Source organism: Glycine max, chromosome 16 (genome assembly GCF_000004515.6).
Source record: "Glycine max cultivar Williams 82 chromosome 16, Glycine_max_v4.0, whole genome shotgun sequence".
Lineage (NCBI taxonomy): Eukaryota > Viridiplantae > Streptophyta > Magnoliopsida > Fabales > Fabaceae > Glycine > Glycine max.
The window spans coordinates 30461830-30479109 of NC_038252.2; the positions used below are offsets into that span (position 1 = coordinate 30461830).

Consider the following 17280-nt stretch of genomic DNA (forward strand, 5'->3'; position numbering starts at 1 on the left):
GACGGAGAGGAGACATCACGTATCCATTAACGGTTAATATTTTTTAAAATACAACTTTTTTACATTCAATCTCATCCACGTAATTACATCCAATCCACCTGATCCAAGGGTTCACAATCATACTGGAAGGGGCTGGAGGCATATGCTGCGGGAGAGGATCCGCACCCGTCATTCTTCCAATTAGGTTTTCCATTTGTTTTTCCCCTTTTTCCTATTTTATTTAATCTTCAATTTGTTTTTCCAAGGAAATGTAGAGATAATCTTTCCAAGTAATTCCATTTTGGATGAAACAGACGCACTTGCCAAATTCTAGACAAATTCTAGCCACTTTTTTTTTTGCAATTGAACTCATTTGTGTGCACAATTTTAAAAAAATAAATTGGTTATGACAATGTTGTTGCTTTGCCTACTAGTGCCAGAGGAGATGAATAGGAATTTGCCAAGGATAACAACAAAAGTGCTTCATCTTCCAAGAACGGGATGAGTGAGATTTGATTTTGGTTTGGGATTCAATCAAACAAGAAATGTGGCTTGATTTTGATCTTGAAACAATTTAATGTTGGAATAATTTATATTCCTGGATTTGGTTAATTTCTTGTGCAGGTTTGAATAATGTTTCTTTGATTAAGATATGAATTAGTTGAACGAGATTACTTTTAAAGATTCTTATAATTTGTAACGGTTATAAATTATCACAAATTATTAATCCTTACAAAATATGTTTATTCATGTTATTTCTGATGATTTTTCATCGTCAAAAACACATAATCAATAAAATAATAATAATAAAATCAATCCACATTATCACTATTAAAATACATGAAAATGATTAAAATCTATGACCCAAAAAAAGGTGGAAAACATTGACCAGTCAACAAAAGATTTAGGGACAAAAACTTGAAATCACAAAATGTTTACCGACAAAAAGACATATTTAACCCCTTAAAAATGAGTAATTTAGCTGACAAAACAAAGGGAGGTAAGTTTACATTCCTACAACACTATCAATGATATTGACACAAAGAATGTCTCTTCCTTTCTCTTGAACTTCATTAATTTGATGAGCAGTTAGGAACAAATGGCCATTCCCTAATTATTTCATGAATACATGCACTTGGATGGAGAAAATTAGAGAGTAAAGGAAGAGAAAAGAAAACAAAAGTGCAACTAGCTACAAAAACTTAGAGGGGGAGGGAAATTTTACACAGCAAAAAATCCTAATCATTTTAGCACGATCAAGTTTGGTATAGACAGCTAGCAATTTAATACCTGGCTTCATATAGATGCCTTAACTAGTGTCATCTGTTAAAAGAGATCAAGACTACTGTAACCCTTCAAAATTAGGCAGGCATGATTTCCTCATTGGAATGTTGAAATGTTGAGTGAATCATTTGCTACCCAAATTGAACTATCTGAAGATAACAGCATGGATGTTGAGGTTCTAGTACAGGCGTCCCCGACACTTAGTGGAACCACATAGGCAAGGAGATCCCTCTCCAGGCACAAGCTCATAATGATAATTATATGTCAATTCTTCACCCAAAGCAATCTGATAACAAGAGAAAAAGTGAAATATAATTCATGTAGTACAAGCTAGACAAAATAGCCATGTCCACTATTGGCAATCATGTAGGATTTTGTCACATGAGAGGAATTTTCATTCTTGTCAAGTGAAGTCCATTATCTAATCCATAAATTCATCCTTCAGATAAACGTCCTTAAAGCTGTGAAATATGGATACAGAAACCATATTTCTTATACAACTTTGCTAATGGGCAACAGTCCAATAGAAGTGTGGCCTTCAACGCTTAGGCATGTTTGGGATTTGGGTTTTGGAGGTGAAAGGAGGGGAGGGAAAATGTTTTATTTTAAAATTAAGAGAGTTATATAATGTGTATAAAAATAAATAAAAGATTAACACATTAAGTTTGTGCAAATCTATCATTATATTTCTTTTATTTTAAACAAAATTATCCAATTGGATAATATTTATTAGAAATGAAAAATTGTCCTCTCTTTCCTTTTCCTCTAAAACTGAACTCCCAAACATACCCTTAGGGAACTCCCTCCTCCCATGTCAACCAGATACCATATCAAGAAAAGTGTATGAGCATATTCCCAAGCAACATATATATTGGGTCACTCTCAAGGGAACGTCATATAGAGAAGGGTTCTTACATCTCGATTTGCGTAAAGACCAATATGTGCACGCTCACAATCCATGCTCTCTACAAGAACTTGGTAACTCACAAGATTGGGCGAGCAGCTGCAATAACAACAAATTGCAAGAGAAAACCAACAGGCATTAGGAAGTAAATATCACAATGAAATAAAAAGTTGCTAGTGATAAAATCTTATGCTTCATAAATCATCATTGCTCGAAGGAAAAAAATAGTAAAATCTTTATCATGTTGAAAAGAAAAGAAAATTAACAAATTGCATCATTTTTTGTTGTATCAAATAACAAATATTCCTAGTCTCCTACATTAAATATGTGCTCACCTGTTATTGATAAACCTAGAGACATTTCCAAATCTAGTTGTATCAATGACATAATGGGCCTGTCCTTCAATCAATCTGCTCATATCATTAACATGATCATCAACATCATAGAAATAACTGCAGTGTTCTTTGCCGTATCTGGTATTGACATAGGCCAAGTCAGTAAAAGAGAAGAAACATCAATTAACTAAAAGAAACTGCATTGTGAAGAAATGTAAACCTTTTGCGCCGGTTTTGTGCCTCCCGCGTATCTAAAACCTCTCCAATGTACTCACACACAAATGTTCCACGAAGGATAGCCTCACCAGCCCTTAATGCCCATCCCTGTGAATGAAAAAATAAAAGTCAATGTAATAGGCCTCAAAAGTTATTTGGAATTTATCAAAAGAAAAGTAGCACCTTCTTTTCTGTTTTAAAGACTTCCAATTTAACCCGTAATCCATTCTGCAATATTCTGTTTGGACAGGTTTTATAGCATTTGCACATCTGGTTGCATTCATACACAAGGTAACCTTCCTGTAGTTTCGCAGACCAATTCCCAGCATGAGACAAAAAATATAGATTAGTAATATAGAAATCGAAAAGGGAAATATCTTCTGTATATCTTATATACTTAATTCTAAAGTAGGGGATGGGGGGAGACATAACTTTAGGATACCCTAGATATGGTGTTGCCAAATAATGCCTAACATATTTAGAACATATTTTATATATAATGGCAGCAAATAATTAATACAAATATTTTACCTCCAATATTATTCGACCATTCTCATCATATGGGAACCTACTACGCATTGGTTTCCCAAATATGTCTTTTGCATCATCATAGTCATTATCAAAAAGGTAGACGTGATCACATGTTTCAGGACAGCAGGCAGAAAATGAGCAAGCACATCTTAGTTGCAGACTCTGCTAATAAAAAAATAGGTTAAATATTATTGAGAACCAATTAAAAGGATAGTGTACTCAACAAAAATTCTTTCTAGCTTCAGTTTGATAAAAGATATGTATTACATAAACGTCTGACACTTGTGAGTCCTTGAGCACAGAACTTGGTCCATTTTAGGTCCTTAAATGGACATGAGTATCAATCAATAAGGTATCTTATGACAAATAAGTATGTGACATAACATGCATTTAGTATAAAAGAAGTTTTCTCTTATCTGATTTGGATTTGATCAAAGGAAAAGCTGAGTCACAATTAACTACCTCAGAATCAAGACTAAGTGATTGATCAAGGATTGGCTTTGTAACATAAGTAAAGCTCTCCCAAGGCCTAGAGAGATTTATATCTTCCTCATCCGACCCATGTCTAAGAAGAGAGTTTAGAATATCTTGATCTACTACACAAATCACTGGAATTGATTCCTTCCCAAAGCTTATGTCATCACACAAGACAGTAACCTTTTGTAAGGACCCTACTTTTAAATGATGTGAATCAAGGATGTAATGAAACTCATCCACCTCCAACTCGTCACTTGCAGGATCTGATAAAATTACTGATTTTGGCTTTAGGAAACCATTAAAAAGAGATGCTAAGGGAGAGAGATGCCTTTGGTCCTTCAAAACCTTACAACCCCTAGGACAAATGAACCCATCCTGGTGCCAACTCACCTGAATGTTATGATCACTGCAAAGTTTTGCTGCCTTCAAATAGAGCCTTTCAGGCAAAATTCCATATTTCTCCTCCAGTGAGGCTTTAAGACTAACTTTACAGCATGCAGAACGACCAATTGACAAGATATCAAAATTGTTAGGCCGCAGTTTAGTCTTCTGAATCTCAGAAAATAAAATCTTTGCAACTGCCGAGCATTGATATTCTGCCAACTTACCAATATTTTCTGTCTCATTTACATGAGGTTTTATTGTTGTTTCCACCATGTCAAGTGACTTTGTTGCCTGAATCTGTCTCTTTAAATTAGCATTAGCCCTATTCCTGATTCTAGATGATGCTGCTGCCAAACCATTTTTAAATCTAGGACGACCAAGTCTGCCAGATTTTAATCTATGCGTATAATAACAAACACTCCTTTTTGTAGAGCGGCTGGTACCTAGATTGCGGCCCATATGAGCAGCTTGATGATGGCGACCCAGGTCAGGTAGTAAATCAAATTTTAACCCACAAAACCGGCAAACAAACCTCCGCAAACCACCTGGATTCTTGGAATTATTCTCCAAAAAAGCTGAATTTCCCTGCTCAAGTTTTTCCGAAGTGTCCTCACAAGGCAAAGGCTGCTCAGGAGCTTTCAATGGCTTGAATTCAACAGGGTGGACTGATAGAACATGCAGCCATAACTGCTCCATATTTCCAAAATGACTACCACAAGGAATGCATTGGAGAAGCAAGCACTGTTCAACAAACTGCACATGATGTCTCTCCTGAACATGGGTTTCCAATAGCTTCTTGTTTGTAAAAGAATCCAGACAAATGGCACAAGCATAACCTCTGAACAGCCACTGTGCTTCCTTTTTATGGTTGTCCATCCAATGATTACCAAGAGTTTGGTCATCAGGAAATTTTGCACAGCAAATCTTACACTTAATGACATTTTCATTATCAAAGCTGTCATTATCTGTGGAAGGAACGAGAGGTAGTCCATCCAAAAGTGAGGATACATCTATGTCATCATTGAATCCCCAAATCAATTTGATTCTCTCCTTTTCACTATGAACCAACTTTGTAAGGAATTCCCCGACACTAGTATCTTTTGAGGCTTCTGTTAAAGCCTGCTGGAACTGAACTTCCTTAGAAACTGGGCTTCTTTGTGACAAAATGCTTTTGACTAGCCTGTAAAAAAGCTCACATGCTTTATGCAGGTGCACCTTTTGCTTCCATGAGCAGCAGTCCCTTAAAATTTCTGTGAACACTTCTTTTGATATTATCCTACTCTTTCCATTTCTTGCACATTTTAGCCAGCTTGGAAGGTGCTTCTCACAATACAAGATATACCGCTTTGGTGCTTCCAAACAGGGGTCCTTGTCATCATAAGGAGGAGAGCCTATACAGTGAAGTGCCTCCATTGCAATCTGATCATTACCAGAAAGGGCGGGCCTCTCATCTAAGTTGCTTCTCTCAAGGAAGGAATTACCATCAATGGCAGGCACTGGTTCTACTTGCAATGAACTTTCAGCATTTATCAATACCATGCCTTTGCTGATCAAGCCCCCTGAACCAATGTGATTTTCTTTATGTTTTCTCTTCAGCGTATTATGGGTTAAATTTGAGATCTCATTTGTTTCAGCATGGGGACGATGTTTCTTACAGAATGAAGAGCCAGGAAGGGCATGATGCTTACATTTAGTACCAAGAACAGTTGTACCTCCACACATTGGAGTATCAACTGAAACAGGTTTTTCAGCTTTCCCTGAGTTTCCCAAAAATTGAGATGACAAATGCGCACAACAGTATACCTCACCATTATTTGCCAATCTCACACATTGTCTTCCCTTGGCTTCAACATAAGCTATGCATTGTCGATTCTTAGCACCAGGTTCTACAACTTTTTTACCAGCCATCTCATTCATAGGTGTTGATTGTGTTCCATTGCCATGCAAGATCTCAGAATCGGTAGCCTCAACTACAATTTCATTCCATTTATTGGTCAAATTGCTAGGTAAATCAGTTGCCACAGGTACCTCTTTAATATCTTTGAGTGTAGAGGTCTCAGATTCTAATGTATTCAATGTGTCCTGATTCCTATAGAAACCTGGGTCAGTTTTGAGAGTAATTGGCTGATCTGAACCATTTGTTTCCACCAGTGTAGCATGCGTATCTGCACGGCGAACTTCAAGTTTGGGCCTTTTTCTACCAACCTGAAGGCTTACTTGGAACAACCCATCAGAGGTCATGTGCTGCATATCCTTGCTGCTAGAAAAGGAAGGTGATGTGGAAAACCATTTCATCACATCATGCTTCCAGGTTTTCCACTCCGAACCTAATGTTGATTGCACCAGTGAATCCCAAAGAGCATTGACATCATTCCACAAAATAGAATCAAACAATTCCTGAACAAGAGGATAAGAAATAAATCAACCTAAGCAAAGCCTAAGTTTTTGTGATTATTGTTTAAAACAAAGTTATGTATTTATTTCATCAGCTTTTAGAAATTTGACATATGATTCCAGTCTGCGCATCAGAAAGGAAGCACCACATTACCCAAATTCTCTACTATATAAGTTTAAAATGCATTAACAAATATACCAAAAAAAATGCATAAAAAAATGGCATTAGAAGTGTTTAGTGTATACTGATATCCCCAGATGGCAGGAGATAACCTTAGTCAATCAAAAGAGGAAATTGAGTGAAAATCTGATTTTGGTTTTCACAAAAACCAATCAGATAAACTTGTAGAGACTACACATTTTCTTAAAATGATAGGAATTATGTAGGATCATAATGATTGTTCTTAATCTCTTGTACATTTTGGGCACTGGTGAGCATCAGTGTTCATAAACCAATCCAATCAAACCAAAATAAAATTTATTGAATTGGATTGGATTTCATATTTGATTTTGATAACCAATCCAATATGATCCAAACTGAACTTATATATACGTTTATATTTTTATTTATAAATTTATGATATCACTCATGTTTACATTTTTATTTCTCATATATTTGTAAAATTTTCACATAACTTATATTTATTTATGAAAAATATATTTAACTAAAGATAGTTTTTTAGTAACTATTTGAGTAAAGGTATTACATACAGTTATCAAGTTGTGTAAATTTATTATTAGTTATTAATAGTATATATTTGAAGAGTAATACTATTATTAGCTATATCATGACTTATAAATGAGATATTTGATATTTTTTATTATGTTTATGAAATATCTTACCATTTATTTCATACCTTTTTCAAAGAAAAATAAAAGTAAGACTAAAACCAAAAGTAGATTCAATCAAAGCCGCTTTAGATTGGATTGGATCATTGGATCGAATTTAAACTTTAAACCAAACCAATTGATGATGACTTAAGTAAACAAAAAGTGCTTTTGATCGGATGCTTTTTCTTATTTGTGAACACCCCTACTAGTGAGGACTCTTGGCAGTGTGAGGGTGAGATATGAACGGATAAAAGCAAAAACTTGAAGGGGCCATTTCTTTTGTATCTTCAGCTCTTGGGTTTATTGTATTGAAGATTATAAAGAATTTTTTCCTACTATTTTGTTTGCGATTTTTTTGAGATAAAAACAATGTTGGTCATTCAGCTGATAGCTAAAACATTTAATTGAGTTGCTCTCAGACATAGTATCAAAGCCTCTATGAATAAGTCATCAGAAGTTCAATCCTTACCATCTTCCATTCTCTTAAATGAAGCTGAGTTTTCGGCACAGTGTATTTCACATTTCAACCTTAATGGATGCATGCATAACGAGAGGTGTTAAAGATATATATATATATATATATATATATATATATAAAAATCAATCTTGAGCCTTCACTTAATAACTTAAGTCTTTATTTTCCTTGAATGCTCTTTCATCAAAATGCACTCAGGAAAAGAAATGGAGTCAAGGCGTACAAAATAATAACAATATGAGACAACCTTTAGCTGTGCTCATGAATTTTAAGCATTTTATTGTCCTATTTTTATGTTTATCATCCATTTATGAGTACTAAATAAAATTTAAAAAAAAAAATAGTCATTTGCCATGAAGATCATGCAAACATGAGTAGACAGTCCTTTTTTTCTAGATACATGAATTGGTCAGCAAAATCATAAATTACCTCCTTCAGTAGCTCTACTGATTCAGCACTATTTGCATTCTGGCATCGTTCAGCCCAAGAGTAAGATGAATGTTGTATCCAGTCAGCATCTGTGTAGTGCTTCACTATGCTCTGTAAAGAAAAACGATTACACTACTTAAGTCACCAAAAAAGGTTACCAAGAATCATTAATTGAACCATGATGCTTGTATTTATCTAATGAAAACTGAATATACTAGGATTTATAATTTTAAAACTAATATAGCCCAAATGACATAAATAGCACATATTATGCAAGTAATTCACATTAGGTGTCAGCATTCAACTTTACAGAAGTGCCGGAAATTCAATTCAATCAAATATGATAATGCTTAACTTAACAAATTGCCATACTGGCAATATGTGCTCATCCAAGTGGAGGATGCCAAATCAATAGAATTGATGATATGCTATATTGAAATGATACCAAGGCAGTATCTTTTTTCTTCCCCAGATAAGAAATCAGGCCAACTATATTTAAATAAGATTAAGAATATGCAATTATGCATAGGTGAAAACTAAAATGGCTCTTATTATGCATAGGTGAAAACTAAAATGGCTCTTATTTCACAGTTGTTAGATTTCAACATAAAACCAATTAGCACTAAGTGAAGTTGTCCAACAAATATATAAGCTGCACCCTGAGAATTGAGGCAGTTGATGCAGGACTTCCTAACACCTCCCCTATAGGCTCTGATACCATGTTAGATTTCAACTTAAAACCAATTGGCACTAAGTGAAGTTGCCCAACAGTATTGCACCCAAAGAATTGACGCAGGCGACATGGAACTTCCTAAAAACAGTGACATTGCTATCTTGAAATACATAACATAGCATGCTAGGTAGAAATGAGAGGAGGAAAATGGAATAATATCCCTTGTCAGCAAGTTGAATACCAGAAGTTTATAACACGAATAAAAAAGATTAGTAGTGAGGGTTGAAGAAACAAGCATAGAAACAATATAATTTAAAAGTAGGAGGATATTAGTAACCAGAAAATAAAATGAGGACAGGTAACCTATAAAAACCATGTAGCATAAGAACTTCGGGGCCAATGAACTACAATAGTAAACAACGTATGTGCTAACCTTAAAAGTCACATGCAAGAGAGGAGCAAAAGAATGATCATCAAGGCGTAGTTTGCAATTTTTTCACATTCAAACATTATCAAAATCTAACCTGTGTAGCACCCTGCAAAGCATTGGAACCCTGTCCTTTTTAGCTTGTAGATTTTTTTTCAACACAAGGTTCCAAAGCTGGATTGTTATCAAGTACTTTTACAATTTTATTTGACTTGAAAATATATAATAAAATCAGAACTCAATGTAAATCAATCACACTACTTTGTTATGTTAGTAGAAGCTTCATATTCACAATGAATATTGTTTAGTATATTTCTAGTGTGTATTAACCCAATAGAGAAGCATAGACACAACAAGTTCAGACATTTTAAAATGCAACAATGTTAAAAGATCAAAACAATGTATGCTCTCTACTCCATAAACTATTATCAAAAGTTGTAATTTACATTTTGTAACTCTAGAAGCATTCTGCCAAAATCTGAATAACTGTTACAACGAGAAGTCTCCATAGCAAACTCCTTCCAAACCATCACATCACGAGCAGTTTCTAGCAAGGCCTATATGTATCAAAAACATCAAAAGTAAAAAATACAATAAAAAAAAGTAGAGATTACAAGAATAGGGAGTGAAGAAGAAATAGAACCAGCATCACATACATTAGGATGAAGCTGATCAACAATGCTCAGTACACCAATGGTTAGCTTTTGCATTATAAACCGCCGTGCAACAGTCAAATCTTTTACCATTTTCAATCCGGCTTGATGAGTTTTGTATGCAATAGGCTGGGGAAACTCATAAATAGATCGAACAAGCAGCATATCAGCCCAAGAATAATTCCTTGTGTGAGGAAAAAATATAACAAAATATTTCTTCCGGTCATGAGTTGGTTTTGCTTTTAAAGTTGATAATGGCCAGTCAACCTTTGCACATTTGATACCAGCCTGCCAGCTCCCTCTCCACTAAAAAAGACAAGTAAAAAACAACACCAAATTAGGCCACATTGCATTCTGACTTTCCTCCCCCCCAAGTTGGTCAATGAAATATGTAAGAGGTGTCTGCAATAAAGAAAATATTTTCTAATCATTGTAATCAAGCAATAGGCCTGTTTGCTTAGACTTAAAAAATGTTATTCTTAAAAAAGTGATTTTTTAAGAAGCAAATAGAAGTTGTTTCTTTAAAAAAGTAGAAAACAAAAAGAAAACAGTTTAGACAAACACTTCAAAAAAGAAGAAAACTGCTTATTTTATTAAAGAAGAATTAAAATAAAAGTTGAAACAAACAGGCATAATATTACTGAAGAGATATTAGGGATTTTAAAATAATAAACACAACATTGGCTACATCAGACTGTTGAATAATCAATACTCTAATTGTAGGGAGAATAGCAAACAACTATTAGAAAAGGCTCCCAGCAGATAGTAAATAACCAAATTTTGCACACACACACAAACCTTGACCCACAATGCCACAGGCTCATCTCCCTTCAGCCAAGTTGGTTCAGAAAATGACAGCTCTACTTCCCTACTACCATTTGGTGATTCACTTTCATTTGTATCTGCAATAGAGACTAAGTTTTCAAAGGCTAAGCAAGGCTCATTTATTCCATCATCTTCAACATCACGGAAACTAATGGATTCCTTCTGGCCTTCCACTTGGCAGTCACAACATGAAGCTCCACCACATTGGCAAGCTATATTAATCAAGGGTTCACAAATATTCTGTTGTGTTTGGCCTTGTCTTTCTATCTGAGGCCCTTCCGTTTGTAATGAGTCATTCAGTCGATCATCTTCCAACTTAGCCTGACCACCACTTTCTCCCTGGTTTACAAACATTGTTCCTGAACTTGACTGAGAGCAATCAGATCCCCCAGCATACTGAACACCAGAACAAGGAAGTACTTCCATGATACTATTTTAAAATCGGTAGTATGATATGATATGCTTCCTGTGACTTATGACTCCCATCTAACCACAGTTCTGTCAAGGGTCATTCCACAAAAAAGTATAATAATGTAGTGTTAAGCAAGGTATTGAAAGAAGGAGGCTGAAAATAAAACAGAAAGAAAATATATTGAAACTAAATGGCACAGGTATATCAAAATCAAATTAAAAGAAAAGGGAGCAAAACAATTAATATATCGTAGAACTAAGAAAAAAACCATATATGCTCCTTGACTAGGAGCAAACACCACTATGAACTTATGAAAATCCATTTTAGGATTTCAGTGATTTACATAAAATTTGGGGGAACATGAACTTGATTAAACCAGCAATACAAATTACCATATTCAAGATCCCTTCTTAAATTATTGGCTTTATGACTTAACAGCATCAGAGCAAGGAACCATTTGGCAATATATCCCTTTCACTAAAGGTTTAAGAAGTGTGAAGAATGCAAGATCACATATTAAATGAAAAACGAAAATTGTATTGAATATTCAGTTCTCTAATTCTGTATTTCTTAGAATTCGGTCTTATGGCTTAACTCAACCTCACAAAACCGGTTTGTAACATGAGAACTGCCCTAGATTTATAGTTCTATTTAAGTCATATCTCTAGTCGGTTTGGGACTAAACACCACCCTTGAGGCTGCAATTAAGGCAGCACGAAAAAGGTCACAACTAAGGAGGGCCGGGGGTGACCACAGTTAAGGTGACTTTCCAACACTCCCTAACGCCCAAGGCTACCGGCTTGGAGCATGGCAATACAAGGGACCAAACAATCAATCCAAGATAGGCTCTAGTAGCATGTTGAAAGAGAGAAAAATAGATGAAAGAAATGTTGAAACCATGTGTCTTGAAGGTGGAAAACAAAAGAGGTTTGCCTTGAAGAATCTTTGGATGATGTAGAAACTAGTATACAAAAGAATGGAACTATGGCTGATGTATTAGGAATTCTTACCACCTTCAGCATCATCATGAATTTAAAAATAGTTCCCAACAATTGAGACTATAAAGGTAAAGTGAATGGTTTACCACCTACAAGTACATTAGCATAACCAATGTTATTGCTGGTGTTATATGCATGGCAAACAACGATCATGATCTAAATATAAGTTTGCATAATATTCTTTATTACTTTAATCCAAGAAAATTAGTGAAATACTCGTCTAGAGGTAGATTTAGATCAGGCAACAAGAATTAAGGTTCTTGGCCACAGATCTCTTGCTTGTTTAAGGGAGCACGTGTTGCACTAACAAGTGATTCGTCTTCAAATATCTTGTCTTACACTGTTTGTGTTGAGGCTAAGTTAGATGAATCACAATGAGTCTCCCACGGACTAAGGTGGGTCAAGTACAACTTGTCTTGTTTGGAAGGTCCCTGTGACATTAGATCAAGCGTTATTCTCTTTAAACTTTCATTTGAGGCTCTTTTTTTCTCAAATTGAGATTCATGGCTGCTAATTAACCTTTTAAATTCTTCCATTCATTTAGATTCAGTTTCTCCTCCCGTTGTAATTCAACTAGAGTCCTTTTCTTCTTTGACCTTCTAGCACCCCATGTCTAGGTGTTTAGTCTATCAGCAAGTTAAAATAGAACGCCAAAGGCCTTTAGGATTGTTACAACCCTTAGAGATCCTTGAGTGAAAATGGGGGAGTGTTTATGGACTTTGTCATGGGCTTACCTCAGACCCAAGCGGGTATAATGCCATTTGGACTATAGTTGATAGACTCACCAAGTTTGTCCACTTCTTACCCATTAGAGCTAACTTCTCACTAGAGAAGTTGGCCAAGCTTTACCTATAAGAGATAGTTAGGTTACATTGCGTGCTAAAAGGTCAAAGAAGAAAAGAATTTTAGTTGAATTACAATGGGAGGAGAAACTGAATCTAAAGGAAAGGAAATTATAAAGATGAACTGGCAGCAATCAATCTCAATTTGAGAAAGAGCCTCAAACAAAAGTTTAAAGAAAATAAAGCTTGATCTGATGACATGAGGTACCTTCCAAACGAGACAAGTTGTACTTGAACCACCTAAGTCTATGGAGGCTCAATGTGATATACCTAACTTAGCCTCAATGCAAACAGTCTAAGACAAGATTCTTGAGAGCGAATCACCTGTTAGTGCAGCAGCAAGTGCTGCCTCAAACAAGCAAGAGATTAGTAGCCAAGAACCTTCATTCTTGTTTCCTGATCTAAATCTGCTCCCAGAGGAGTATTTCATTGACTTTCTTGAATTAAACCAATAAATTATATAGTGCATACTTATATTTAGATCGTGATCATTGTTTGCCAAACACATAACATGTTAGTAATAACCTAGGTTATGCTAATGTACTTGTAGGTGATAAACCATTCACTTTCCTTTCACAATCACAGACTCACAATTGCTGGGAACTATTTTTTATTTCATACTGATACTAAGGGTAGTGTAGAAATTGTAAGGATTTTATACCGGTAGAAATTCTTCTATGGTCTTAGCACTAGGGACCAAAGCATAACTTTTACACATGTATAGGAATAACACTTAAAATTTTCTTATGTAGGGACTAAAACTTAAAATAAAGACAACTATAGGGATTAAGTAAATTAACGTACAATTTTAACTATTCTCAGTTACAAGACTAAATCAAAGGGATGTATAGTGAACCATGACAGGATATATATTTTGCCATGCATAAGAATGTTAATGGCAATAGTCAAACCTGAAAAAGAAAGATATCAAATTCATAAGATTTTGTAATTATTAAAATAAATGAGTTTAATTTCTATACATTATCAGTGTAAAAAAATACACTATCAACTAATCAGAAACCATCATTGGCATGACATTTTAGGCATTGTAAAAGTCAACAAACTTACTATACATGACAGTTTGTGATTTGATGATAGCGTAAAAATCTTTTACTCAGTCAAGTGCATACACTGTTTACTCAACAAATATTTTCAGAAACACATTGATTTTAATCTATGAAGTAGTCACTTTTTGGAAGGGTCAATAAGCACAAGCAATTTGGAAAAATAAATGAGTTGTGTATATTAGAAATGATCTGGGTAAAGCTCAAGGAAAGAGGAATATCCAAATCTTACAAGGAGTATTAGGCCATATTCCTAGCTGATATGAGATCTTGATGCATTCCCTTCATCCCAAAACTGAACTCTATAGCATGATGTTCTGCAGAACTTGTCATCTGTAGGTAGCTCAATATAAGGACAGAATAGGCTCCGACATCATATCAAAAACAGATTGAACCTACCTTAATCTCAAACGCGAGTTCAGTGTGAGAGGATTGCCCTAGTTGTATAAGGATTAGTTTGGCCATATTCCCAATCCCATGAGAAATCTTAACAGTGTCCATATCAGAACACCTTAAATTTTAATGACAGTATAAACTTAGGTGCATTTCTTGCTTTTTGGATGTAAACACAGCATTTTATATCAAACATTTAATGCTACCCCATGACATGTCAGATCATTTCAAATTTGTGTTTGAGCTACATAACTAGAAAGTTCAATGAAATTATTTCTTCAAATATGAAAACAGTTGTTCATAGACTGCATTAAGATAAAACAGTCAAATCAATTAGTTCATAAAATGAGAATGAACAAGTTCAAACCAATCATGACAAATAAATAAATAACAGAACAACAAGCAAGAAGGCAATCCATAATAATATCACACTATTAGTTACACCATTGTATAAAAAAAGTGAAATTATTTAACAATGAATTGAAATGTATTAATTAAGTAATCTGTTTAAAAAGAATCTCCCCCCTTCCCATCAGTTTATAGTCTCAATTAAGTGGGGACTTGCACATGCAGAGAGCAGCAGATTGGACAGACCATTCAGTTCAAATTGGCATACCTAACCACTAGTTAAGTGTGAATGTGTGATCTAGCAGACCAATATATTTTCTTGTTTACTGCCCCAATAAGAGTAAACCATTTAGTGATGCATGGCAATAATAATTGAGGCATCATTAAAAATTTATAATTACTTTTATAGCTTCTGAAAAGACAATAATTCACATCTAACTACATAATTGAATGTCATTACCTTGGAATGTTGATCAACAGATGCATTCCCAAGTATACAACATGATTATAGAGGGGATTTTTAAATAATTACAAATTTACAATCGGGGTCTAGTACCTGGTTTATGGAGAAAAGGATAGGGCAAAATTCAAGCAAAGCAACCCGGGTGATATCTCAAGATCAAATAGTTCCCAAAATAGACTTAGTAGTACTAGAACTATGACCCTTGGGCAAGGCTTAAGAAAATTTTAACAGATGGAAATCACTTATCTTCATGCTAGTCCATCTAATTGAAAAATGACATATCATTAAAAAATTCTCTTCTATTAAATAAAAACATTCTCTCTTAGTTTTTTTTTTTTTTTTTTTTGTTGAGGTGTTATCTTTAATCGCCAAGAAGATACGGGACAAGTGATTTGATTCCAATTTTAGTGTGTGTTTGGATTGGCGTTGGGAGAGGAGAAAACGGACGTTTAAACTATTCTAGGCACAAAAATAAACGTAGAAGAAAGTCTTCCTTTCAACGTCTTCAACTCTTTTACATACACACCGTTAAACTTTTAAGTCTAAAATGCAACATCATTTTTTTAGTGCAAAAGTTGAGTCTAAAACAAATTAAACCAGTGAGAAACATTAAAATTGGTGATTTTCTGTCAACTAACAATGGGCAACTGCATTAAAAAAAACCCAACCCTAACCCCAAAACCACTCCTTATTTAGGAATCAAATGATCCAAGTTCCCACGAGACGTAAAATCCACAACAGCAATAATTTCATCAAAAGCAGCACGAAAAAGCTTCAACCTTAAACCTTTTAGAAAACAACACAGACCCAGCCAGGTTGAAATCTAAACCTTAACATCCACTCACTGTGACCCAGAAACCCTCAATGACAAAAGACCCAATTAAAAATCGAATTAACGATGATAAACCCTAACCAAATTTAGATTATGTAAGATTGACTAAGGATCAGAATTCACTAACTCAGGTACATGTTCATCTGCACATCTGAAAAATTATTAAGCAAAAAAAATAAAGTTGCAGAATCATACAAGTATAAAATTGGGCATCAATTATATCCACGGCACTTAATAAATTCCTAATAAAAGGAAGTTCTTCCCGCTGCCATTATTAGCTCGTTTTATTTTTGGGCACAAAAATTAAAAAAATTATAATATGCATAAAGTACACGACATATATCATAGGGGTGAGATAGGTCATCAATCAGACACCATGGAATTGGAACCGAAATTGACAGCAAATAAATGTGACATGTAATAAAATAGACATTAGCTAAGGCAAATTTCAAAGAATATACTACGAAACTAGGAAAAAGGGGGGCAGTGGTAAATAAAGTACCTTAAAAAAATATGGGGAAGCTTGTGCAGAGCGAGATCAATAATCAGAGACTATAGGTTAGTGATAGTGGGTGGGGTGTGTGGAATTTGATGTTCCTTTTTATTATATGTGAAAAATGTCGTTTTGTGTCTCTATTCTCTATGTAGCTTTGAAATTGAATCGCTGCCTCACTCACTACTGTGGCTAGTGATTATGAATTATATGATAAATATAACAAGTGCGTTCTGTGTTTTGATGGAGAAGGGGGTCAAGTCCCCGTGCCCAAATTGAAGCACGAAACAAAGGTTCTATTTTTTTATTATTATTTTGTCTTGATAAAATTATATTTTTGGTCCCCAATCCAAGATTGAACATTGACCGTTACAAAAGGAATGTTGACAGTCACGTGTCACGTTTTTATTGGATGATGATTGTTATGTGTCATGTTCTGATTGGATGTCGAATCCATAAAAGATGAAATGCATTGTTGTTGTCATTGGTGAAATAAAACATGACACGTGGTCGTCATTATTTAATAAGAACGTGATATGTGACCGTCATCATTTAATAAGAACGTAACACGTGACCGTCATCATCCAAACGTTGACATGTGACGGTATATTTGTAATA

The 17280-nt window shown here is 34.7% G+C and overlaps 1 protein-coding gene across 9 annotated transcripts; it reads right to left on the minus strand.

Moving 5' to 3' along the window:
• Positions 1 to 1026: 1026 nt before the first annotated feature.
• On the minus strand, positions 1027 to 16862 carry LOC100815492 (histone-lysine N-methyltransferase SUVR5). 9 transcript variants are annotated; one of them, XM_041010511.1, is made up of 14 exons: positions 16672 to 16862; positions 14366 to 14466; positions 13874 to 13980; positions 10791 to 11315; positions 9996 to 10298; positions 9786 to 9896; positions 8240 to 8350; positions 3712 to 6507; positions 3250 to 3414; positions 2902 to 3018; positions 2723 to 2826; positions 2503 to 2640; positions 2179 to 2266; positions 1027 to 1549 (listed from the first exon to the last, which is right to left on the minus strand). In XM_041010511.1, exons 4-14 carry the CDS (start codon positions 11241 to 11243, stop codon positions 1442 to 1444), a joined length of 4494 nt encoding a protein of 1497 aa, XP_040866445.1. In that variant the 5' UTR covers positions 11244 to 11315; positions 13874 to 13980; positions 14366 to 14466; positions 16672 to 16862; the 3' UTR covers positions 1027 to 1441. The 9 variants fall into 9 exon arrangements, 8 of the variants coding, with proteins under 8 accessions (XP_040866445.1, XP_040866444.1, XP_006599398.1 ...); XM_041010510.1 differs by lacking the exon at positions 16672 to 16862 and adding an exon at positions 14533 to 16661; XM_006599335.3 differs by lacking the exon at positions 13874 to 13980.
• Positions 16863 to 17280: the final 418 nt, after the last annotated feature.

Bases quoted from the DNA above. Each gene is read 5' to 3' on its own strand.
- LOC100815492 (XM_006599338.3), bottom strand. From the start codon at position 11,243: ATGGAAGTACTTCCTTGTTCTGGTGTTCAGTATGCTGGGGGATCTGAT. The intron at 9,897-9,995 runs GTATGTGATGCT...TGATACATATAG, and splicing joins TTGATCAGCTTCATCCTAAT to GCCTTGCTAGAAACTGCTCG. The intron at 2,641-2,722 runs GTTTACATTTCT...TGTCAATACCAG, and splicing joins GCACAAAACCGGCGCAAAAG to ATACGGCAAAGAACACTGCA.